Source organism: Marmota flaviventris, chromosome 11 (genome assembly GCF_047511675.1).
Source record: "Marmota flaviventris isolate mMarFla1 chromosome 11, mMarFla1.hap1, whole genome shotgun sequence".
Lineage (NCBI taxonomy): Eukaryota > Metazoa > Chordata > Mammalia > Rodentia > Sciuridae > Marmota > Marmota flaviventris.
In genome coordinates, this window is record NC_092508.1 from 7537323 (window position 1) to 7564623 (window position 27301).

The window sequence follows — 27301 nt, forward strand, 5'->3', positions numbered from 1 at the left end:
CAGCTATGTGACCCCACACTCCAGGCACATACATCAAATCTACACTTTTATTTTATTTTTTTTGTTGTTGTTCTAAAATGTGCTTTTTCCTCAATGAACTTTAGTATCAGTCCAGGACTTCCACCTCCCTTTATAAAAACAAAACAATACACACACACATACACACATGCCACCCTCCAACCAGGTAAAAAAAATCCCCGGCGATTAGTCTATAACAAATATTGACACAAGGGGAGAAAAAAGTATGTTGAAATGTATTAGAATTAACCTGTACAAAAAAAAAAAAAAAAAAAAAATTAAAATATAACCTGAAACTGTTCAAGTTCAGAAAGTCTAGTCAAGTCCTTTTCTCTGGCCAGGAGTATGCTGTCATCAGAGGGCTCTGGATCACCAGCCAAGGAGGGGAAGGAAGGAAGAGAAGCAGCAGCAACAGTCCTTCACCAGACTAAGGGGCCCCGACACCACCACCCCTGCCATAGGGGCGGCCAAGAAGTGTGGAAGATCTTGGGAGAACAAGTGCTGGCAGACAGCCCCCGAGAGCAGCTGGGGCCTACACACCAAAACAAAGCTGAGCAGTCAGAGGCAGCAGGAAGAGTGGCCAGCAGAAGACACCAAGCTGGGAGAAACACTTCTGCCACCAGCAGACCCACAGCACCCTCTGTTTGTGCTCAGATACCAGAGGTTAGTCAGTCTAGCACTCCCAAATAACGAGAGATCCAAGCTGGGTTTAAGAGGCTGAAAACCCGAAGGTTTAGTAAACATCGCCCAGCATCACATCCCTCCACGGTTGAACTGGAGCTGCCAACAGGGATAAGGCAGGAGAGGGAAAACAAGCATGTGGGTACCTGGCTAGAGAGCGCCTGCACCATCATGGGGACTGTGGTACATGGGGCTAGAGAAGGAACGCCCCCTCCTTGCCCAGAGAGGAGCCTTCTCTGCAGTCATCCCTGTGGGCCGGTTAAAGCTGCCTTCGGCTTATGACCAGCCTGACAAAATGACATGGAGCAAAAGAAAACTGGCAGGGAGACAAGCCCATACAGAGACAAGAACCTCCTGGAGAGAAGTGGGCAGTGTCCACCCTGTTAGGATGGCATCCACGGAGCCCCTGAGTCTGAGGGAACAACAGGAATGAGGGAGTGGGCGGGGAAAGGAGTAATGGTTTTTCTGGAACGGTACCAATGGGTGGGGAGACGCTGGTGAGGGGATGGGCAGGTCTGGAACTCACTGTAGGTAGAGAAGGGAGGAAATAGGCCCTTGGTGTCCCCTCCCCACCTGACCCAGGCCTGGTGAGTGCCAGCTGCCCCAGCCGGTCCTAGTGGCGGCTGGAGACCAGACCTTTCACTTTGGACATCTTCTTGGTAGGCTGCCTCTGCTCAGCATGAGGGGGACACTCCCGCTCAGCAAGTTGCTGCTCCATTTCCTGAGCTGAAGAGGACGCAGTGGCTTTAAGTGTCTTCTTGATGTTGGTAACCTGGAGAGAGACAGAAGTGGATGTGAGCATCTAACATGTACAACAACTTGTTCTCAGTATAGTGAGGCAGAGAAGTAGCCAAAAATTGTCTGCAAGAAAATCTCCAATGATCTTCAGAAATCCAGGTGAGAAGAAACAAACACGGGCTGCTTAGGAAGGTAAACAGAAATGAGTCAGGCAAAAATGTGGGACCAGGCCTGGGGATGTATCTCAGTGGTGAAGCACTTGCCTAGTGTGTATAATGAGTTCCATCCCCACTACTACAGGAAGGGGGGGAATAAAGTGGAACCAATGCTTTCTTGTTTAAAACAAGTAGAAGTAAACCATCTAGCAAAGCAGTATGACCCAGAAGATAACAGAAATTAATGGTAAAAACACCCTTAGAAAAAGAAGGGCAAACCAGGCACAGTGGCGCATGCCTATAATCCCAGCAGCTCAGGAGGAGGACTGCAAGTTCAAAGGCAGCCTCAGCAACTTAGCATGGCCCTCAGCAACTTAGTGACACCCTGTCTCAAAATAAAAAATAAGTAAATAAAAGGGCTGGGGATATGGTTCATGGTTAAGTACCCCTAGGTTCAATCCCCAGCACAAAAAAGAGAAGAGCAATGGAATAATTCTATACTCAGCTAACTACAGGCAATGTATGAAACCAAATATTTCCACAAGTACCTTGGACTCCTCTTGAAAAAACAACTAGGGCATGAATTTCAACCAAATAATTGACAAAAGAAAATTAAGGAAAAGAACTGGCAAGTCTACTGTTTGCAACATACCTTTTTTCTGTTAACAAAGTAAGGGCTCAAAAATACCCAAGCAACATTTTTCCATGTCAACATATGTCCTCTCGAATATCTGTATACTACTGGGCTGTAAATGTTCTACCATTTAAAATTAGCTCCTTGTTTGTTTTCTGGTGTGGGGATAAATGGCCTTCTATATCTACTCTGCATACTTTGTGAACATCTGTGGAAGACATACTCCAGGACATGAGCTTTCTGGATGAAAGGGGTTCCACATTTTCCCAGAATCAGTATTGCTTATCTAAAATGCCCAGAGCCAGAAGTGTTTCAGGTTTCAGAGTTTGGCAGATTTTGGAATATTTGCATAGATTTTACCTATGCTCAAAAATTTCCAGATTTTGGAATGTTTCAGATTAAGGATGTTCAACCTGTACCTTCTGAAAAATGATGAAGCAATCCATGGAGCGTGTACTCCAGTGCAGTGCCTGTTTAAACGCCCATCCCCCAACACCAGTCCTGAAGGCTTTTACATTTTTGCTCTTCAGCTCATTGAAGGGAAGAAAACAGGGCTGGGGGTTATAGCTCAGTGGTAGAGCACTTGCCTAACAAGTGTGAGGTACTGGGTTTGATCCTCAGCATCTACAACTAAAAAACAAATTAAAAAAAAAAAAGGAAGAAAACATGAAGGAAAAGCAAGCAGAGAAGAAGGTGCTAGGCAAGAGTTCACTCAAATATAAGCCTTCTTAAAAAAAAAAAAAACCCACACATTAGAAGGAAAGAGAAGGATGCTGCAGAGTAAGTGTATCTTTCCTGTTTAATAGTTTCCATATTCTCTGAGAAGCAGTAATTTGGTTTTCTACAGGGCAAGAAGGGAGTAGGCAAATCAAAAATTCAAAACAGTCAGAATATCAGGAGCTTGAGTAAGAAACAGTCCAAATGCAAATACCAAATAATGGCTGTGAAAGTGAGAGTAATATTCAGTTCCAGAAGAGGAGCAATCATCTTCAGAGTCAACCAAACTCCACGGTAGGTGGGTATTTGTTGTCACTGTCATTTTGTGAAGTGGAAACAACCAAACCCCAAACTGCTGTTACTCACCATCATCTGAACCTTTCTGCCAGGAGAGTTACACAGGACTGTGGGCTGGGACAGGTAATACGGAACAAGGTCTAGGTCAAGTTTGGGTGTATCAGCTGTTCTGCCAGGCCGAACCCCCAACTCAGTAGCCCTCCCTCCCTTGGGCTCCCTGCCATTTCGGTGTCTCTGCTTCAGCAGTTACTGGTGGAGCTGGTGAGTGAAAGCATGGGGCAAGCAGGCATACCTCTCTTTCTTAAGAGAAAGATTTGTTAATGCCAGTTTAACTTCTAGGACTATTTTGATGGCCTTGAAGGAGAGATTTAAAAATATGATTTCTCAGGTATCACTGTTTTATAAAATAACATTCCAATGCTTCCGTAGTTTGATATGCTTTCTAAACATTAGGAGGAATATTAAAATCTTAAGAGGTAATGCATGAATTAAATTTGTTTATTTGCATGCCAGTCACCTCTGACTTCCACAATGTGAGAAGGTCCTGCAATGACAGTACCTGAGGGTTTATTTTGAGGTTTCCTCAAAAGCTAACAAAATTTTAATCAAGCAAGACAATAGTTTTCTATGTTGATTAAGATGTCTTGAGATTTACTGATAGTCTATTAACCCCTACATGAGTTAAAAAAAAAAAAAGTAATCAATTTCCAAATAATGGTTATTTTCAATTACTTTGTACCTGTGTTTCTGTAGCATAAAGTCACTTCAAGTCTATCAAAAATTAATTAGTGCCAGGCTTTGTGGTACACACCTATAAATCCCAGAAACTTGGGAGGTTGAGGCAGGAGGATTCTAAGTTCTAGGCCAGCCTGAACAACTTGACAAGACCCTGCCTCAAAAGAAAACTTGTGGGCTCAGTGGTAGAGCATTCCTGGGTTCAATTCCCAGCTCCAGGAAAAGAAAAAAAAAAAAAAAAAAAGGTAAAAAGAAAAAGAATATTAACTAGTATCTCTCTTTTCTGAGTGGTCTCAGGGGACCTGAGCTAGCTCTGGACTATCTGGAGTATCTACAGCTCAGCTGAGCAGTCAGCCCCTGACCTGCCAGCCAGGAGCAAACCTTGTCTGGGCATATTCATTCCCTGAAGCAAGGTTCCCTTGTTGACCTCTGGGACTGCCCCCAGTGTTCTGCTATTTTACTCTTTAAGCTGTACATAGACTTGTTCTTGTCAAAGTTTACTACTTCCAGTGTCATGTCCTCACATAGGAACCCACAGATTCTCACTGCAGCTCCAGAGGAGCCTGCACACAGCCCATTCTCCTGACTACACCAGCACCCCTCAGGAGGGTGACACAGCCATTCCATCACAGGCAGCTCAATTTTATTGATTCAAGATCCTGTCAAAACCTTTTGAGCAAGAAACAGAACCAGAGCCACTCTCCCCTTCATTCCAATGCCTGCTTACCTTCAAACAGCTTTCACTTATGGTTCGTACCCACTTGATAAGCTGCTATCCTGGGTGCTTAGTGACCCTGGAATGCAAGGGACTTGACCCAGGAGAAAACTTGGTTCTTTCTTTAGTTTTAAACACCACTCAACCACTCAAGATCTGGTACCTTCTTTCCCTGCTCCTCAACACAGACCTTTCACTCCAGCTATATTCACTGTCCCTCCCCACCACACCAACACTCAGAAGCACTCATTTTATCTCTGCCTTTCACGACCCTGCAGCCTGGGCAAAACGCCTCCTTAGCTAATCTCCTTACCTGCCTGGAGAGTCAAGTGCCTCTTCCATACAACCTTTCCTGACCACTTCAACCCACACTGACCTGTCTGGAGTTTCCAAGCTGCTTTTGCCTGGCAGTGCTCTCACTCCATCGCCTCCTCTAGCACTGGGTCTCCATGTCTCATGCATACACCTCTCCCTGTACCAACAGGATTACCAACAAATCTAAGTCCTCCACAGTAGTTATCACACAGAAGCAAAATGTAAACACTCGGGGAAAGAAAAGAGGGCTTCTTGGGCAAGTATCTCTTATGTGCAAGAAACAAGGCCTGAGAACTCCACAAAGACAACCTCAGGAGGGGAAGTGCTGTGGCCCCCACACTGGGTGCTAATGTGACAGATGCCCTGCTTGGACATCAGCTGTAGTGTTGGCAATTTTTTTTTCCCCCAAAAAAGTCTTGTGCATGCCAGGCAAGCACTTTGCCAGTCCTACCATTGGCATTTTAAACATACAGAACTCACAAAAAGGACTGCTAAGGCCAATCACAGACGCTCAGGGTTAAAAGGAATATTAGAGCCAGGTGTAGTGGCACACACCTATCATCCCAGAGGCTTGGGAGGCTGAGGCAGAAGGACTGCAAGTTCAAAGCCAGCCTAAGCAACTTATTGAGACCCTGTCTCAAAATAAAATAAAAAGGCTTGGGATGTAGCTCAGTGGTAAGAATTTTGCCTAGTACATGCAATGTCCTGTGTTCAATCCCCAGTACCACAAAAATGAAGAAGTAGTCAATTAATTTCTGCCAGGAGCTGGGCAGGCTTAAGCACAGAGCTCCTTCCAGAACTCCAGACTGGCCCTGCAGGTAGGTGCACCAGTTACATCTGTTACAACCTCTTAGACTTTGAGATGTCTAATTCCTCTTCTATACAGCCCCATTCAATTGATGACAAATAGCCTCAGACTTGTCTTCCTTGGTCTAAATCTGACCCGACTCCTCCTGATTTTCCTCTTGGAGGAGCCTGGCTTACAGGCCACCCCACCCCACGTACCCACAGATGACCTAGAGTTTGTCGAGCTCTTCAAAACATGGACTTCAGAAATTTCCCAGTTAAGACACCTGCTGGCAAAAAAAAACCAAATGCAGCCTGGCTCTATTACAGACCTTAAATATTCAGGCAAATGGAGAGAGAAGAGCTTTCTGGGGCAGGAAAACTTCTTTCAGCTGTGGGGCAAAGCAAAAGCAGACAATAGGAAATAGAACCTACAGTTGGAAAATTGCTATAAAGAAAAGGAGCAGCAGGAGCTGGGTGCAGTAACACACACCTGTAACCCCAGTGGCTCAGGAGGCCGAGGCAGGAGAAACACAAAGACAAGACTAGCATAAGCAAATTAGTGAGGCCCTAAGAAACTTAGTGAGACCCTGTCTCAAAATTAAAAATATAAAGGGCTGGGAACATGGCTCAATGACAAAGCACTCCTAGGTTCAAACTCCAGTGCCAAAATTAAAAAAAAAAGGGGAAGCAGGAGATGGGAGACAGCCTATCCAGTAGGTACCCAAGACATACTGTCAGTGCCACTATACCAGTCAGAAAGCTCAAGATTTGTCACTGACTTAGCTCCTGGGGGATTTTCAACATAACTGAAAATAGAGCCTTCTTTAGCTTTATTACCTATATGAATTGAACACAGCCTATTCTGTAAATGTATAACTACAGCTATATATTAACATTCCACAGAACATCAGACATGGGCACATTCAATATAAAGAAAAATCTCTTCTAAAATCAAATGAGAGTTGCTTTGTGAACTTCCTTCCCCTCCAGAGCACTTTCTCAGAAACAATGAACTAGCTCATAATGTTACTGTTCTGTACCCCCAGACTTGCTGAAATTATAACTAAATACGTTATTTCTATAAAGAGCTAAAAGGAAAGAATATTTCTTTTTATAATTTTGTAATAGGGCTATCTTCATTCAGAGGGAAGGTTTTCTGGAAGGTCCAACTCACCAGAAGAAAGCTATTGTGAGATTTTGGGGAAAAACATTAAGTTTTGCCCTTTGAGAACAGCAGGACTTTAAGGACCAATAAAGAAAAGATCACCTGTGCTGTGATTGTAGCTCAGTATAAGAACGCTTGCCTAGCATTTGTGAGGCACTGGGTTCGATTCTCAGCACCACATACAAATAAACTAAAAAAAGGTCCATCAACAACTAAAACAATATTTAAAAAAAAAAAAAAAAGATTACCCATCCAGTTAAGAAAATGGCTATAAATGGCCAAGGGTAACTGAAGTACAAAAATAAGCAGAATATAACAGAACTACCTTTGTTTTCTGAAGATCTGTTTTCTTTTCAACTCTGAGTGTTTGGTAAGCACCTTCCATGTGTCTCAAGCAGGGGATGATCAGCACCTACTCTGGGCTTCAGACCATGAACTAACTGAACAGAAAATAACCAGCCTCTGCGATTCACTCTCTTTTTTCCTATCCATCTGTTCCAAGTTTTCTAGAAGATTATTAAGTCAACAGATCATTTTAAATAGTGGTGGAGGTGGGCTTGGTCTTCTCAGATCTCTCTCAAACCTAAGTCTTTAGCGCCACCTAGTGGGCACCAGGCTTTACCAGCAGAGGTAGTTGTATTTTCCAAAAATGGGCTACCATGACAAACTTGCTCACTTTTTTTTTTCTTTAAATAACCATGATTTGAAAAGTATACACTGTTGAGTAAGAACAGAGCATGGTTCACATTGGCCCAGTGTCTACAACAACTCCATGTACACTTGCTTTTTTTTTTTTTTTTTCCAGAAAAAGGAAAAAGATTTATTACTTTGCTAGCAAAGAAGAAACACAGGGACTCCTGTCCCAGAGGCTATGATTCTCACACCAGCTTTTCTTCCTTCTGATGCCAGTCACTGAAAGTAACCTTGAACAGTTCAAAATCCTAAAACTAGCATCATTCGTCTTTGTCAGTGACCACAATGATGTCCCTTCCCTGCTCACTTTTCACCACCTGCCACAATCAGCAACAGTCCAGCACAGACAGGCAACCCGTGTCCCCTGCTAGCTTAAAGGAGGTAGGTTTTACCTAGGCTTCCCTAGGAATAGGTCTCCAAACCTTGTTTTCCTCAGAAATTGATTTACAAGGAAAAATAAAAAGAAAGGAAAGTGGTTAGCCTGTCCTAAGTTGCTCACATCTCAATCCTAGATCAGACAGGAGGTCATATATTCAAGAGGATGGTTGCCCAGCTTACTAAAGAAGTAGCAGGCTTAATTTCCTAATTGACTTTGCCTTTGCTAATGTTAAATTAGAAGTAATTTATCCTTCCTGGCTAGAAGTAGGATTTAAAAAGTACCATGAACTGAACATCCAAAGTGTATACACATGGGGAGGAGGGTATTTGAAATAAATTAGCACTAGTTCATGAAAGGCCTACTTCAGCAGTCCACTGACACACATATATGGAATACCAGAAGCATTCAGTTCAAAATCTGAGTACCTATTGTGGGTGAAGCAGAGAACAAGAGCCGGTTTTATGGAGATAAATAAGCACAGGTTTTCTTTTTAAGGTGTAGAAGACTCTCCAAATTCACAAACCCCTCGGTGAAAAGCATGTCTACTCATTTTTTATGTTCCTGAAACACCTGGAATTCTGAGCCCCACTATTAAAACACCTGATTTTTAAAACTCATTCAATACCATTGACATTTCAAGCCCCAGCCACACTAAAAAAGGACTTTAATTGCTAAAACAAACCAATACTTTTAATCTTAAGGGCTCCGTGCATCATACTGTAGGCACACAAATGCACAGAACACAAAAGTGAGAGCCTGCATCCATGCAAGAGATTCCAAGTGTCCTAGACAATAAGGAGGCATCACTAAAATCCCACTCACATCCTCTGTGTTTTCCTTTCATGCACAGAATTTTTCGCTTTTCTAGTATAAAACATCATGAAATTAAAAATGTTTGTAATATATGTATATAGTTGAGAGAAGAATAACACAAACACTCTGCACCTGCCATGCCACTTAGGCAGGACATTACCAGGCCTTGAAGCCCGTACCTCCTCCACAGCTGACAACCACCATCCTTTTAGCTTTCTTCTCCCCAGTGCTGGCTCTTTAACAGGTCCTTGTGCATACTTCTAACAAAAAAAAATTTTTTTGGGGGGGGGAGGTTATAGATGGACACAATACCTTTACTTTATTTACTGATTTTTATGTGGTGCTAAGGATAGAACCCAGTGCTTCACACCCTCCAGGGAAGCACTGAGCTACAACACCAGCCTCCTTCTAACCATTTTTAAGATCCATTCCCAAATGTGTTTTCTTCTGCTCTATAGTTGCAAACACATGTATATCAGAGAATTACAACCTTCTCTGTAATCCAAGTCTACACACCCTCTACTGACCAAGAATCAGAAGATAAAGAGGATCAAGAGCAGGAGCTGTGTCCCACTATGTTTTCCTATGTTCCAGCAACAAAAACAATGCCTAATTGGGGGGACTGATTGTTTTAGCCACACCAAGGCTCACACAACAAAAACAAAAACACTACAAAGAACAGCCAGGTTACACCCTGGAGAAGAGCAAACATTCTCTTGCTTACCTCTGCCTCCACCTGCTGCTGAGTCCGGTGGTGGTTCTCTTTGTACTGGTTGGCTCTCAGAACCTGTTGTTCAATGCCCAGCAGAACTGCTTCACAGCCATCACACCTGTAACAGAGAAAACCAGCCCCAAGCTGCAAGAAGGCCCAGAACTCTCCCCTAGCCTCAGGAACCTCTTTCCTAATAAGTCTCCCTAGCACCTTGTAGGACTTCCTTTAACCTCCTCTGCCCTTGCCCCAGATTGTCCAAATAGGAAAGATGGTGATAAATATGGTGGCTTGTGTGTACTTTCTTGGAATACAGCTCTCATATCCAACTTCTGTAGACCATGGGAAATGTCTACATTACAGACTGTGGACTAAAGAAGGTGAGCAAGATTCTAATCACTCTCAACAGGAGAAAAAAAAAAAAAAAATCCCCAAAAGCATCCTATTTGGGAGATTACCCCTTTCCTCAGAAGCTGACGTGCCTTTCTAATTGCCATACCCCTCCTATTGCTCATTGTTATTTTCTCCACTTTCTGTGTTTTGAAATTTTTAAAATAAAAAATTTTTTTGAAAGCATAGCACAATAAATATTCATATCCCCTCCATTTAAGATTCGATATTGAGCCAGACGCAGTGGCACACACCTGTAATTCCAGTGCCTTGAGAGGCTGAGGCAGGAACATCATGAGTTCAAAGCCAGCCTCGGCAAAGGGAGGCATTAAGCAACTCAGTGAGACCTAGTCTCTAAATAAAATACAAAATAAGGCTGGGGATGTGACTCAGTAGTTGAGTGCCCCTGAGTTCAATCCCTGGTACAAAAAATAAAATAAAATAAAATAAAATTCAATATTGTAAACATTTTGAAATTTTTGTGGGACCTCTCAATGTAGCAATTCTGTTCTAAATTGAATGTCAAACCTCAACAGAAGTTCTAAGAATCTTTCCTGGTGAACACTCTGGGCTAGGAGTCAAGGTACCACATCTTGGCCCAACATACTAGGGGCTTAAAACAGGAAACCAGGTCCTGGTTGTGAAAACCATACCAGCCATGTCAAAACTGGACTGGAACGGACAACTTTAGTAGGATCAGAAATCTAGATTTTGTTTGCTAGACCATTTTTTTGTGCTGTGGACATTTTATAAGTTTATTCTGATTTAGAAGTTTAACAATCTTTGAAAGCTCTTGCTTTTGTCATATGCTGCACAGGGAAGGAGTTTGGGGCCACACTTGGGACAGAACATAATGTGAGGAGTGGGAAGCACATGCCTGAGGTTTAAGAGTAGTGTCAATGAGGGAAACTTGAGGGGCATTAGACCTCAGGGATCAAAGGTGGGCCATTCATCCCTGAAAAGACTCCAGGGGATAAAATAGAGATCATTGGTTTTAAGGAAAACAATTTGCCTGTCCCTCTGCATGAAGCCTGCCTGCTTACATTCTCCCCTCACCTCAAATTCTACTCTACTCCTGGCCCTCCTTCAAAGCTCACTAAAACTTCTCTTAAGTCTACCTAGCTTTATAAGCCCTAAATCATTTAAATAACTCCACAACAAATCCTTGTAGAATGTGTGACAGCTCTTGCAAATATCACATTTCATTGAGAATATACAAATGTCCCAATTCTTTTTATATATCAGGATATAGTTATCAAATATTGTGCATGAGGCTGTGTTCCAAATTAGAACAACCCATTACTTACCCCTTACAGTGTTTCACAAATACCAGCCCAATGTTACTGACACTGAACAAAGGTTTCTTATCCAAAAAAAGAAAAAAAATCTTACAAAAAACTTCCTGAGCTTGGCCAAACTTTGAATCTACATCTGCAAAGTGCAGGACTGGCATCACAATAACTAGGATGTGAAGTTCTACCTGCTAGGTCTGGATATTTTAGAGCCCACTGTTAAACCACCCTCGGCTGCATTTAAGGCAAGAACAATCTTACAAGTGAAATGAGTGAAATGATTCCTGTTGCCACATATTTGTAATCACAAATCTAGCTCCACTATCTGGTTCACCCCAAGCCCTCAGCTGACTCCTGGTGATGATCACATTTTTGCATGTAGACGCACAAAGGACAAGCTAGCTATCCCCCTTCTCATTTCAGCTTTACCATTCATGCAAGGTCTTGACAATATTATTGATATCCTTCTTGCGGATGTCACGGCCAATGCAGAAATCCACCTCTAGCAGCTGATTTCGCTGGTCCAGCTTGCCCTGGATGATGTCAGTGTAGACAGCCTCTATGATGAGGTCTTCTAATTCTCGGAGATTCCTCATTTCCAGATCCTTCAGCAGTACAGAGTAGGGAATACACTGTGGATAAGGCCATGTGATAGTTATAAAAAACCATCTGGCAAGCATTAATGAAAATGTGGGCATTACCCACATAGACAACAGCCAATTTTGGGCTCAGGTGATGCAGGTCAGTGATAATCATTCATGTCTAAAGCAACAAAAGTAGATGAATGAATCACAGGACCTGTGACAAGACCCTATGGCATCCAAGAAGGTGCCCTCTTTATTCTTTACATCCTAGACTTCACCCAGACTTCAGTTTTCACACCCTGGAGCACAGGGTGTGAAAGATGCCTTTCAGAGAAAAAGGAAACAGTGTGTGCCACGCTGCCACCTTCCAGAAGCTTGCATATTTTGCATACAATGCCAGATTATCATAAACCTCCAAGAGATCCCAGGCCCTGGAGAGAACTGGCTGCTTGCCCAGCAAAGTGCTATAGCAAAAAAAAATGTGCAGGCCATCACTTATTCCTACAGGTGGCCAGTGAAGACAGCCAGCAAAGATGGCACCTTAAGGTCTGTATCTGTTTTCTCAGATTTTTGCAACCAATGCAAATCCCCAACAAATCCTTTATTGGATTGTACCAATAAATACTGCATGCAAGGTCTTGACAATATATAAATATCCAGTTTTCTGCAAATCCTGCCACATTACTACAATTTGGAAATAAAATACAGAAATCAAATTTGTAGATACAAAGAAAAGAAAGATGCACACACACACACACACACAAAAAATACAGCAAACACATCTAGAAGGGCGCTCCATGGCTAAGGGCATGCTATCCAGGGGTGATGGCTAGGCTTACAATAATAGGCTGCAGAAAGAAGAAAAGTCATCCTACCCTTAAACACTCGAGAAGTCCATGTGCAGGACTAGAAAAAGGTCAGGTCTTCATTTCCCAAAGTTGGACCCACTGGGCTGGTGATATAGTTCAGTGATAGAGCGCAAGACTAGTGTGCACAAGGCCCTGAGTTCAATCCTCTGCACCACCAAAAGGGATGGGGGGAGGGGGAGAGCCTTCTACTTAAAATGAGTTTCAGAAATTTGTGAATAGATCAGGTAAAATAATTTCAGCAACTGAAACAGCAGCCCAAGAACACATACATATCTCAAGTGCAATCAAAAATCAAACTTTTTCAAAAGCATATCCCCACAAAAACTTAGGAGGCTAGGCAAAGAATCCAAGTCAACTATAAATTAAATGAGTCTGGACTGTCTTTATTAATGGCTGGGAGCAGCTGGCTGCAAGGCTTCTTCTAAATCCACTGGAGCACAGAGCTCCAAAGTATGATGGAGTGAAATCTTACAGAAGGATAGAATGTAAAATTAGCATAAGAGGCAAAAATTCCAATTAGAATAATAACCTTGAAAATAATAATAATAAAAAAGGCTGGGGGTATGGCTCAGTGGTAGAGCATTTGCAAAATATGGGCAAGACCATAGGTTTAATCCCCAACACGGGGGGGGGGGGGAGAGATCCAATATACCAAGATCTTCCTCCAACATGGGTATAGTTCACTGCACTGAGCAACAGAAGAAGTTGTTAACTTGCTGCAAGATACCCTGCTATTTGAAAAATATGTATCTTTCAACAGCAGTCTCCCTTTAACATGCCAAAATGCTCAGTTCACGTGAGGACCCATGGCATGCCAGAATAAGACCTGGTGATTCAGCCCCTGCAGGACATGTTTTTCCTGAACACAGGAATGAGGAGTAACTGTTTATGCCACCCGGTCACCTTTTCCTCTTTGCCAAGTAAATTTTATGTATTTAGGATACAACTCTACTGTGAGTAGGTGGGAGTTCCCTCATTGATGCCAATGAGACACCTGACTCTGGATATGGAGGAAGGCAGGGAAGGAGCTGGGACTGTACCTTCATTCTTGACGCCAAGCTCACGATGGTAAGATGTTTCAGCTTGTTCTGCTGAGCTGTACTCAGTTCTGGCAGGCTCTCCTTGTTGGCTGCTCAGTCCCACCCACCACAAAAACCAAGACACAAAATAAAATTAGGATATTTTATGGAATAAGCTCATCAACTCCCCACCAAATGTACTACTATATCACTGTCATGCCTCTGCATTTATTCACTGGGCAAGCATTCTATAAGCACCTCCCATCTCCTCTGAAAGATAACATGCTTCCAAAAAAGGAAAGACCAGTCTCTACACACAAGGAGTTTAGTGTCCTAAAACGCCAGGCACGAACAAACAAAATCTTCTTAAGTGGAATTATCTTAATGGAATACTGTCTGTGCTCCTTGTGACACTCATTTTAAGTTCAACATATCTTCACTGAGCATCTGTTCTATGAAAGGTGCTGTCTTAAGAGAAATCAAGGATGAATAAGATGGGCTTTGTCAAGGCTGCTGCACCACACAACTTCAGGAGCTCCAAACACCTACTGCTGTGCAACTTTTTGGCCCTGGACTTATCCTCAGTCTTATAATTCAATGTTTCACTAGCTACAAATGCAAAGCAGAGCTACCAGAAGAAGGATACAAACTTCCAAGAGAAAAGGGGAGAGGGAGGAATAGACAAAAAGAGGGGGAGAAGGGATAGAGAAGGAGGAGAGAGGGGGGAGAAGGGGACAGTGAAAACAATCTCATCTGGGAGGTATAGAAGAGAAAGAAAGGCAGGCTTCATGGAAGAGATGGAGTTTGAGATGATCCTTGAGAGATAAGCAAAACTTTAGTAATAGTAAGATTCACAGCAGCAATGAGGGAGGGCAGTAGCTGCAGATGACATACAGCACATACACATACAGCACACACGCACAGGCACACAGGCAAACATCCAGTTATCACAACAAACCCAAAACGGATTCCAAATGTCCTCAATCCCTTTACATAATTCTGGATTCCAAAGAGCTGAACCCAAACTGATTGCCTTTTTCTTAAGCAGGGTGCTGAAATTCATGTGGCGGCAGTTCCTGTCCTGAGGACAGGACTGAACTGAGGCTGGCTTTTATCTCACGTGTTATGAATATTTACTTATTTTGTTGCAAAATTATGGATGTGTTCAACTATAGATGCTGCCCACATCCTTCTTAGAATGTTACATGAAAAGGCAAACACATATTACCTTTTCAAAGTCCACCAAATTCTAAACTGTTAAAACATCTAGCCTCAAGAAGTGCAAGTAAGGGATCATGGACTTGTATTGTTACTCTCATTTTACAACTAAGAAAACTGAGGCACATAAGATTACTTAATTTGCTGGAGAGCACACAACTAGCAGAAGTAGAGTTAGAATATAGGCAGTGTGCTTCCAGAGTCTACAATGCTGCCTCCTTAGTAAGTGAGGACAGAAACAGGACACATTCACTGGAACAAAAGAGATTAGAAAAATGTGGTGTACCAAGAAGTGGCAAACTGTTCAGTCTGACAGCAGCACAGAATAAGGAGAAATGACCAATGAGAAAGGAGGGAAAGTGGAGGATAAAGTAGAAAACAGCTGAGTGTCAGTCTACTTTCATGTGAAAAAAAGCAAGCAAAAAAGAGAAGAAGAGAGGAAGAATGAGAGGGTGCGAGGGGGGGAGAGAGAGAGGGGAAGAGGAAGGAAGAAAAAGGAAAGGAAATCCAGGAAAAAAAAAAAAAGTGGTTTGGGTATAAGACAAGTTAGCATTTGGATATGCAAGTCCCTTATTCCTGAAACTTAAGATTCTAATTTAAAATGACTCAAATGGGGTGGGGATGTATCTTTGTGGTAGAATAGGAGATTGTGAGATGTTAAAATTGAGTAAATCCAGGTACAGTGGTGCACATCTACAATTCCAGCAACTCAGGAGCCTGAGGCAGGAAAATTGCATGTTTCAGGCCAATCTGGGCAACTTGGACAATTTAGAGAGACCCTGTCTCAAAATAAAAAAAAAAGGGGGGGTGGGGGTGGGAATTAATTCAATGATAAAGCATCCTTGGGTTCAATCCCCAGTACCAATAAATAAATAAAGTACAAACTTTAAAAATATAAAGACTTGTGAAGCAAATGAAGTTAAAATATGAAATTATATATATAATCTAATTACACCGATGAATAGAACATTCAAGCATAATGGGAAACAAGTCCAGCACTAAAAAGCTACCAGTACTTTACTGGAGGTACAACTATAAGTAACTTTTAAAATCTATTTTTCAAACATTCTTCAATATAGTATGTTATTTTGATAACATTTAAAACAATGAAATATTTTACAAGTGGGTATTCTGACACTTTATCACATACCAAGTGCCCTATGAACACTATCTCAAGAATCTCACCTGGAAGATAAACAAGGGCTTTGTTTATGGATGTTCATACACACAGCCCCTAGTTTACCTGATGGAAAATAAAAAGTGAGAAGGAAAATCCCTTTTGTGAGGTCACCTGCAGTAACATGATAACAGCCCTATCAAGAATTCTCCCATAAACACAAGCAACATTTTATCTAGAACCTCTATCATCCTCCAAATGGAGCGACATAGTTAAGTCTTTTGAAGGATCTTAATCAACTCACCTATATAATCTGGGTATGTTCCATAGGCAAACAGGTTCAGCAACTGCAAATAAGCAGCATTTGCTCCTTCTGCAAGCTGAGGAGGAAAAACAAATTTTACCACAGACCAAGCTATCTACCAATCACTAGAGTGCTTGAACAGAGGTGGGTGACTATGTGCCAAAGATGCCACAGCTGTTTATTCTGTACTGTTTGATACGGTGGCCCCTGGGGTCCCTTCCAACTCTTGATTCTTTGGGGAAAAAAAATAAATAAGATTATTAAAATCCCAAATTCAATCTCTCTTCCTTGGGATGACATTTTATTCTACACCTAGCATGTCCCAGTAGCTGCTTCTAACAGACAGACACAGACACACAGACACACACACACACACACACACACAGCATTAAGCACTGGAAGCAGTTCAACTTTTCTCAGGTCTCCTTTTGCATTAAAACAAAGACTGGGGGCTGGGGTTGTGGCTTGGTGGTAGACTGCTTGCCTAGCACACATGAGGCACTGGGTTCAATCCCCAGCACAACATAAAAATGAACAAATAAAATATATAACTTAAAAAAAAAAAAAAAAAGACTGGGCATCCACCTACAACTAAAAAAAAAAGACTGGGCCAGGTGTGGTAGTGCATGCCTATAATCCCAGCAATTTCAGAGGCTGAGGCAAGAAGATTTGAGTTCAAAGCCAGCCTGAGCAACTTAGCAAGGCCCTGAGCAACTTAGTGAGACCCTATCTCAAAATAAAACATAAAAAGGGCTGGGAATGTAGCTCAGGGGGTAAGCACCTCCAGGTTCAATCTCCAGTATCAAAACAAAGACAGTCCTGTCCACACAACAGTTCAGGAGGTTGAGAATCACTATCAACCCAACTGAACACAACTTAGGATCCAACTTTCAGGACCATATATGGACTATTCACCCTGGGAAAGAGTGGCATAGCATAAAGTGTGAAAGAAAAGCCAGACTAGGACAGGAAACCAGGATATCAGGCTTCCCCAAATAAAAATTTTCATTAAAATTACTTAGTCTTCACTGAAGACACTGTAGAAAAACAGAAGAACTACTACTCTGCCTGGAACTGCTCTGCTGTCAATTACCTTAACTGGATGCTTCTTTTACTACAATCAAGCACCTGTTACTCTTCCAATTTACCAAACTCAGTAATATCTAAACGGTAATAACAATACTACTACTATTCAATTTTAGTCATTTAAAAGAAAGTTCCAAAAGATTAAAAATTAAAAAAAAAAAAGGTTCCAAGAACCATAATTTCAGACCACTGAAAGGCAGCTAGCTTATTCCCAGCTCACAAATGGAAAAACGCAAACTGTGGAGATAAAGGTGATCCACTAAGCATAAGAGTAAGAACTCTACCACTCTCTACCTCAGCCTACCTTCTAAGGTATTACAAACCTCTATAGGTCCCTGAATCAGTGTTGGAAGAGACCTGTAAAGACCACCAAATCTATTCCCCTTTTCAGAGAGACAGTTAAAACACTATCTGGAACAGACTATTTTCTCGAAAACAGATAAGGCCATAAGGTCTTGCCAGCTTTAATTTCCATGTATTTCCTCTTCACCAATCTTGCACAGTTTCAGAATCAACTGCTTGGCATTTTCATTCAGGCTTTTCATGAATCTAAAGGTCATGTCTTCTGTTGAAAAGTAAACCCAGTTCTCTCAAATCTTCCCAAAATATTAATTTTCCATCTCTGGTAAACTAAATATTCACTGAAAGTCTACTGTGTGTCAGTCTATGTATTCCACTCCAATAAAGTTATGGTGAGCACAAGTCTTTCTTATTCCCACAGAGCTTACAGCAAACAAGACTAACATTAAATAAAAATTTACAGTTAAAAAATACAGTGGCAGGGCTAGGGTTGTGGCTCAGTGGTAGAGCGCTCACCTAGCATGCACGAAGCACTGGGTTCGATCCTCAGCACCACATAAATGTAAAATAAAGATATTGTGTCTACCTAAAACTAAAAAATAAATAAAAAATACAGTGGCTCTCTAGTCCCATTTCTGGCCAGCAGAAGAAGGGGAGACATATGCAGAATGGTCATAAGGAACCTCTCTACCTCCTGACCAAGAATTAGAAGTAGACATACAGCACCAAGCCCAATACCCTTAAGGCCCACTGCTGTGGTTACAATTGGCTATGGACACAGACCCAGCAGCTAATGGCAAAGGTGTCATGATGCTCATGAAGGTAATGATCCATCCAGCAAAAGTCAGCCACTTAGAGGGAAAACATACAGTTTTCCTACATACAGAACACCACCACCACCAAGAATACAAAGGCTACTCTCAGAAGCATCCAGCACATGATCTGCAAGAAGTACCACACCTGGATCTGCCCATAGTGGCCATCCTTTAGTCGGCGCCATTCTGCACCACCAGAAACCCAGGATGGCAAAGAGAAAGCGGACCTGCCACCAACACATCAAAGCTTCTGAGAGCTCCCTTCCAAAGCAAAAACATGCTTGCACATCTCTAAATAAAATATAAAATAGGGCTGGGGATGTGGCTCAGTAGTTAAGTGCCCCTGAATCCAAATAAAAACACAAGTGCCTAAAGTAGTGTAAGTTGCTTTCCATCTCTTTGTTCCACTTGGTCACTCTTAAAATATCTCATTTTTCAAAATTTAATATTATTTAAATTTAATATTTAAAATTTAAAATTAATATTTTAAAATATCACATTGACCAAAAAGAATACAACAATCAAACAAATCAACAAAGCAAAATGGAATACTTTCTTGCTTTATTTTTCTTAACTTTTTAACACATCCATTTTAACACAACCTTGACCTTTTCCACAGGAACAACACTTTCCTATTCATGCCCATCTCATGTTCAACACAGCAATAATTTTCTGCTATTATGTCCCTGACCAATCTTCCTTTTCTATATTGTGCTGGAGGATTTTTGTTCCTCAGAATGCCTGAAACTATCCCTATTAAACATCATACCACACTTATAGCACCATTTTGACTTTTTTGCTATCTTTCAGATAACTAGTAACCCAATCTAATTTTGCCCAAGGGACTAATATTGAATAAAAAAACCCAAGACATCATCCTTGATCTTTTCCTCTGCCTCACCAACTCCTATCACTCCTTAAATAGTACCCTAGAGGTACACAATACTTCAACAATGAAATTCCTTGGAAACCTAGAGAAGTCACAGAAAAGGCTTAGAGAAAAAAAACAGACCAATTATTTGGAAACTGCTCTTACCTCCTGCACATTGGCCAACTCCAGCAGCTCTCCAAAGACATACACTCCAGGAGCTTCCAACACCTGGCTTATGAGAGCAGTGAGGGCTGAGCCACTGGTACCTTTGGCTAATAAAATAAACTGTTCCAGAAGGTTACTTGAGGGTTTCTGTTCACCTGCCATTCTCTGACCTTGAGATCTGTCCAAAAGAAAGGTATGTCAGTCATTCTTCCTTCTCCTTTCCAAAGTCTGTATTTATTTAAAGCTGGACCAGACGCCAGAATAATTTTAGTGTTCATAAAGATAAAACAGCTACCTAGTCCAGATACAATGACCACTTTTTGAGATGGGTAGGGTTCAACCTGAAGTTAAGAGGATTTTGTCCTAACAATTTTGAGGTTTGAAACACACTTTGTCTAAATCACTTCCCCATATGTCCCTCTCCCAGAGGCATCCCTTATAGGCTCTTAAAGAGCAGGATGTGGTGGTGCACTCCTATAATCCCAGAGGCTCGGGAGGCTGAGACAGGAAGTCAAAGCCAGCTTCAGCAAAGTGAGGTGCTAAGCAACTCAGTGAGACCCTGTCTCTAAATAAAATACAAAATAGGACTGAGGATGTGGCTCAGTAGTCAAGTGCCCTGGGTTAAATACCCACTCCCCACCAAAAAAAGATTACCAGCCTAAAGAAACCCAGGAGTTTCTCCATACTTGTTTTATATCTACCTCATTTACAAATTCTGATTCAGAGACAAAGGATATTGCCCATAAACAGAGGCAACTCATTTCAGCTTCCTATGTGTTATCAGAATCTCATCTACAAAAACAAGATAAAACAGCTGACAAGAACCATATTTCATTTAATTTAAAAAGTAATTTAAGGTTTGAGGATGTAGCCCAGTGGTAGAGTGTATGCTTCACATGCATAAGGCCCTGGGTTCCACACCTAGCAAAACACACACACACACACACGTTATTTAAGCATTAAGAAAGGAGAAAAAGCATTGTAAAAGATAAGCAACAATATATTCAAACTTAGAAAATACTGTGTAAGTCCACAGGGTAAATTCCTCTATTGATATGAGACATTTTAATAAACATAACTCAATATCTGTATAAAACCTCAATAATAACAGGATTTGGGAAAACAATGTGGATATTGTATTGCCATCCCTAAGACATCAGGTACAGGAAGGCCCCTCAATTTTGTAATCTAATTACATGTTGAGTGTATGTGGACACATAACATATCTACTTGAGTCCCACATAAGCAGAGATTTGTCCTCCATAAATGATGCAAATCGGGGAGTATGACAAAATGAAGGAAAAGAGTTTTGTATAGTAAAATAAAGAAAAATTTACAAAAGCATAACCTGGTTAACAACAACAACAAAAAAAAGGAACACTTTTACAATGTTGGTGGAAATCAGTATGGAGGTACCTCAAAAGACTAGGAATGGAATCACCATAAGACCCAGCTATACCATTTCTCAATATTTACCCTAAAGAATTAAAAGTCAGCATAACTACAGTAACACATGCCAACCCGGTTTATAGCAGCACAATTCCAAACTATGGAACCAGCCTAGTTGTCCATCAATGGATAAACGGATAAAAAAAGTATATACACACAATGGAGTTTTACTCAGTCATAAAAAATGAAATTATGTCATTTGCAGGAAAACGGATGGAACCTGAGATTATGGTAAGTGAAAAAAGCCAAACTCAGAAAGTCAAAACTGTATATGTTTTCCCTCTAAGTGGAAGCAAGAAAGGAAAAAGAAAGGGTGGAGGGGTGTCAAAAAAAAATCCAAAGTAGATCAGAAGAGAAAAGGGACAAAGGGGAAGGAGGAGGAGAGGGAAAGGGTAAATACCGGGGAACCACAATGACCAAATTATATTGTTTGCATGTACAAACAGGGCACAATAAAACCCACCACTATGTACAACTATAATGTACCAATAAAAAATACGGAAAAAATTTAAAAAATAGTTTGGTACAAGAAAAACTTAAGTTTTGTGGAGTCAGGCATACAAAGCTACAATCCTTTCACACTATTATGTTGCCTCACTTAGCATTACCTAAAAAGGTCCTGCCAGAAAAAGAGAAGTGTTAAGAAATGAGTTCTGAGGAGACAAGAGGAAAGGGAGGAAGGGGTGAGATGGCGGAGAAGAGTAGAGGAAGGTAGGTGATGGTGGTAAGGAAACGAGAGGAAAATTGTCCTTCCACGTGGACACGTGTAAAGAGACAGGTGGGTATCTAAGCAAAGAGTAAATGGAAGCAGCTGGGGGTGGAAAGGAGGTAGGGAAATGGGGAGAAACTTCGGTGCATGCAAAAGATCTCAGCCTGAAGAGCACGGTGTGTGAGGGAGAGTTTAAGAAGACGGTGATAATCGTTTTCTTCTGGAGTCAAAGGCCCCCTAGGACGCTAGGGACCCAGCGGAGGTGAATTCCCAACAGCGGAGGGCGCTATTTTGATGAACCGGAAAGGGGCAAAGGGGTGGCCTTTGGGGGGATAGGGCAGCGAAGATATCCACAACGAGGAAGCTGAGGGCGCAAGCTGGGGTGGTCCTCAGGGTGGCAGCTTGCTTCAGGCAGGGCCGCTGGCGTGGAGTGAGGAGCCGCGGGGCGCGCTCCTGGGGCGGGGGCGGGGCGGCGTGGCCGCGGGTTTCTCTGGCAGAGGCCGCCAAGCCGGAGGTCTAGACGAGCCTGGAGCGTCGGCCCCGGCGCGGCCTGCCCTTTCACCGGCCCCTACCTGTCCCTGCCGCCTCTGGGTCCTCTTCGTTGCTGGCTCGGCCTCCCGGCGCCTGACTGCAGGTTGTCAAGCGTCCATGATCAGTCCGGCGTCCGGCGTTTTTCTATCTCCGCCGACCCGTCGACCGTGCGGTTCCCCCGGAAGCCTCCCACCGCTGCACTCAAGTTCCGCCCACACAAGGTTCCCCGCGCTGAGTTCACCGCCTCTGATCTTCAGTTGGGGCACGGCGAGAGAAGAGGGTCCTGGATGGGCTGCAGCCCGGGAACCGCGAGGGGAGGCGAGTGGAGAGGGGCTCCAGGAGAAGAATGCGGCCTAGGTGATATGGGGACCCAAACCATAGCCGCCGCCACCACCATCCTGGACCCGAAACTCATCCCTTTGGCTGAGCTTTACCCCAGGAGCTCCCTGTGGCAATTGCAGCTACCCCTAGGAACAGTGAAACATTAAGCCTAAAAACAACTACCATTTATTGAGCATTTTTTTTCCCAGGTGCTTTATATGTATTACCTTGTTGAATTCTCATAACATCATGACCTGTAATCATTTCATTTTTCAGGTAAGCTAAAATCTAAAAGTCCAAGTGCCAAGCCTACTTTGGAATCCGGACTGTCTGAGCCAGAGACCATGTTCTTGATCTCTATTCAGAATAAAATAAGCAGGAGATGGCTGCAGCCAACAACAATAGTTCTAAAACTAAAATGTCATTCGTGGCATTGCATTTTTGTCAACCGACTCCCCTAAGAAGATGGCTAAGAAATGCCACATAACTGAACGCTTGAACTAATTTTATTTCAATTTTTTTAAGTTGTTGATAGACGTTTATTTATTCATAAATATGTGGTGCTGAGATTTGAACCCAGTACTTCACACATGCTAGTCAAGTGCACTACGGCTGAGCCCCAGCCCCAGCCCTCGAACTGATTTTTTTTTTTTTTAAGATTACATGACACAGATCTTCAGGTCTCAAAGTCGAGGAAAAGAGCCCCATTTACTTACTGTGCATTATAGTGCAGAAATCAGAACAATGTTATAGAGTCTAGCCCCAACCAATTCATTCATTTACTCAAAAAAATTAGTGCCTATTATGTTCTAGAAGGTTACATAAAGTTAAAACAAGGTTCTTGTACTCAAAAAGCTCCAATGTATTAAGTGCTACGAGATGAATATGATATAACTTTGGAGGCACGAAATAGATTTGGAAAGGAAAAACAATCATTTTCCAGGCAAAAAAAAAAAAAAAAAAGCAGAAGAGGGTAGTGACCATAATCACAGAGACATGCACTGTGCAGCATACACTGATGCAGAAAAAGAACCAAGAGTGGCTGGAACCCAGGTTTCAGGTGCGGGAAATGAGGAGCACAAAGCTGGAGCCCAGTCATCAAGGGTCTTGGAATTCACATGCCAGTACTATACACAGTAAAAGTCTAAATACAGCAAAGTTCCCACTCGGAGATCTCACAGCCCCCTGGGGGAACAAATATGACTCACCTCACTGTGGCCTTGGGAAGGGTGATTAAGGATGGGCATCTGGAGGAGATGAGGCTTGAGTTAAGTCAGGAAAAATGAATAAGCAAATCAGAAAGGACAAGTCAAGGGGTTTTTAGTTTATCTTAAGTGCACTGAATAACCATTTAAGTTTCTAAAGCTGAAAATAGGAAGAACAGTCAATTTAGAATGGTTGTACTAGGTAGAACAGGAACTAACTATGTGAAAAGAACTGGAAGCAGATGACTTATTTCAGATATGAGACTATAAGATCTTAAACAAAGGTAGTAGCAGTTGGAGATGAAAAAGGAGACGTTGTTGGAGACATTTAGACTATAATACCTATGAGACTTGGTGACCAGTTGAATGCAGGGAGAGGGAAGGAGGATACCCAGGATTCTGGCCCAGGAAGCCAAAGCTGTCTGACAGTGATGTTAAAACACAGCAACGAAGGATGAGGGGCAAGTTTAAGGGTGAGAAAGACAACTGAGTTCAATTTGAGCTTATAAATATTCTGGCAATCCCTCTGCTTCTTCCAGAATAATGTCCATACTCCAGGGCTCAGTTTAAGTCCTTTGCAGTATGCCTTCCTTCTAATATTCCAGCTTTGCCTCACCCCACTCCCTTCACAGGCCTCTCCACTCCAGGCCTTCCAATGCCCATCATGAATTCAAACAGGCCTGTGCCCAGGCTTGTTTTAGAGAAAGCTTTTTTTTTTTTTTTTGCCATATTCTTCTCTCACATTTGCCTGTAAAAATCCTATTAACCCCACAGCCAAAGCTTTCTTAAATTCAATGCAAAAAGTGTTATATAAACACTAAACTATTACACTTCATTGTAATTAAGAATTTCTGTTTCAAAAGACACCAGTAAGAGTGAAAAAACATGCCTCAGCAACTCAGCAAGGCCTTAAGCAACTCAGTGAGACCCTGTCTCTAAATAAGATACAAAAAAAGGCTGGGGATGTGGCTCAGTGGTTAAGTGCCCCTGAGTTCAGTCCCCCTTACCAAAAAAATTAATAAGTAAAAGTGGGCAAAATACTTGAACAGTCACTTCACAAAAGAGGACATTCAAATTGGCAATAAGCATTCTGACACAGATGCTCAGTGTCAGAAAAATGTAAATAAATACTTTGATGAAATGCCATATTTAGCCAAAATTGCTAACATAAAGACTGACAACAGACACCCTGTGTCAGCAAGGATAAGAGGCAACTAGAACTCTCTTATATTGCTGGACAAGGCACTTTGGAAAACTGGCAATATCTCTGTTGCTGATCACATACATACTCTACAAGACAGCGACTTCTTCCCTAGAAATGTGTGCTTATGTCCACAAGAAGAAACAAAGGTTCATATAAAAATGTAGCTTTGGGGCTGGGGTTGTGGCTCAGTGGTAGCGTGCTTGCCCAGCATGTGTGAGGCACTGGGTTCGATTCTCAGCACCACATAAAAATAAATAAAAATAAAGTTCCATTGACAAATAAAAGAAATATGTTTTTTTAAAAAGTATTTTTAAAAAAATAATGTAGCTTTGTTAATAACAGCCAAAAAATGATAGCAACCCAGATGACTATCAACAGATCAAATAAACTGTGATCATATGGCATACTACTAAGCAAATGAAAACAAATTAAAAAAAAGGTATATATACCAAGGATGAATCTCATAAAAAACACCAATGAACAAGAAAAGCCAGATATATAATGTACACACCGTATAAGTGAAATTCAAGTACAGACAAAATTACCTATGGTAATAAAGCCAGAAAAGTGGTTATTTCCAGATGTGTGAATGTAGTACAGATTGAGAAGGGGCACAGTGAATGCTGGAAACATTCTCTATCTTGATTTGGGTGATGGCAATATGGGTGTATACATATGTGAAAAGTCTTTCTCTACTGTTTTATCTCATTGACAAAAGCATTTAAGGATAAATTTTTTAATGCAGGAAAAAATCCATCCTTCAAGTTCAAATGCCACTTCCTCCATAAAGTTTGTCAGTGGTTATAAATCTCTCCAGCAGGACCTCTGTGGCATTCTGATGTTATTTCTTTTATGCATGATAATCCAACTTGAATCTCAATGGAGTCTCCTTATTTCCCTAAATCAATGGTTATCTTCCTAGTGACAGTGATCATGCCTTTCACCTTTTACCCACTCAGTGCCTGACAAATGACAGAGCTGAAAACATGTTTGTTGAATTATATGGAAGAAAAAATTGAATGTGTGCTCAGATGGGTGAGAAGAGGGAAAGAAAGAGGAAGACAAACCTAGGAAAGGACAGAGGAGATCTCCAAGGAAATTGTGGCTTAAATCAATTCTACCTACCTCCTGAAATCATGTTAAACATCTTCATTGAGTGACAAAGAAAGAACAAGTCAAAACATGAAATCCTACCTAGACTCAAGATAAACAAATATCACACTTCCTCACTTGCAGTAAATTTACTAAATAAATGCTTACCTAATTTCTGGATGTTTCAATCCTGGATGAAGGTTGATTTCCTGTTCATCAAGAATAACAATCACATTGTCATACTGCTGAAAATATCACCTTCCTAGTGGAACCCACACTCCGGGGTCAGCAGGCTTAGAAATGAATTCTAATTCTGTCCTAACTTGCTAGAACTGTGGCCAACATCTCCCCTCTCTGGGCCTCAACTTCCTCATGAGTAAAAACAACAGGGATTGGATTAGCACATTCTTTAGTGCCCCTTCCCGTACTGATATGCCGAATATACACAATCGGTAGATTTCCCAGTTCAAAGAAGGAATAAACCAGAAAACCCTGCGAAACACTTAAAAGACGTCCCAAACAAACGAAGACGATTTGAGGAAATCATTTTGTTCCACAATCTTTCATGGTTTAATCAGTTTTTGTTTGTTGTTTGCAACCTTACCATGATTTGCAGAAGACTTCTGAGTTGAATATAAACAGAAGTTAATTCTCTGTGGGTTGTCATCTTCTTGTGAGAATGAAGTGGGTCTTCTCGTCTGTTTTAAGTCTCGGATTCAGAACCCACCATCCCCGCCTGCGAGATTCCGAATTTGCGCACACTGCGCGGCACATCAGAGTCTAAGTTAGAAGAGCGAGGCGCGCGGCATGCTGGGATTTGTAGTATCTGGCCTCTCGGCGGTGCGCCGGGATCTGTGGTCCCCAGGCGCGCCCTGGAATGCTGGGAAATGTAGTTTCCAATACTTCGCACTGGGCAACCTGCCGTCGTCTCAGACCGCTAGTATGCCAACCAGCGAGAGCAGGTCCCTGGAGTCTGCAGATCTCAAGCCAACCCTCCGCTGGGGCAAACTCTAGGCAACAACATCGAGTGAAATTTTTGTCCTACGGGACTTCTTGGGAAGGGCCTTTACCATTGACGCTCTCCGTCCCCCCTGCGAAGCCGCTGAACATTTCTATTGGCTGGCCAGGATGCCAATCGCCGAGACGGGTTTTCCATTGGCTGCGGGGCGGGCGCTCTGAGGCTAGAGGGAAGGAGAAGGGATCAGGA

At 42.0% G+C, this 27301-nt stretch overlaps 1 protein-coding gene across 5 annotated transcripts; it reads right to left on the reverse strand.

Moving 5' to 3' along the window:
• Positions 1-33: 33 nt before the first annotated feature.
• Positions 34-27269, reverse strand: Cops7b (COP9 signalosome subunit 7B). Of its 5 annotated transcripts, none has more exons than XM_027941851.2 (9): positions 26699-27269; positions 26263-26303; positions 23802-23840; positions 19584-19761; positions 16347-16422; positions 13729-13817; positions 11665-11867; positions 9569-9674; positions 34-1471 (listed from the first exon to the last, which is right to left on the reverse strand). In XM_027941851.2, exons 1-9 carry the CDS (start codon positions 26759-26761, stop codon positions 1313-1315), a joined length of 954 nt encoding a protein of 317 aa, XP_027797652.1. In that variant the 5' UTR covers positions 26762-27269; the 3' UTR covers positions 34-1312. The 5 variants fall into 5 exon arrangements, with proteins under 5 accessions (XP_027797652.1, XP_071475645.1, XP_027797653.1 ...); XM_071619544.1 differs by having other exon boundaries at positions 23802-23855; XM_027941852.2 differs by lacking the exon at positions 23802-23840.
• Between the last annotated feature and the right edge of the window lie 32 nt (positions 27270-27301).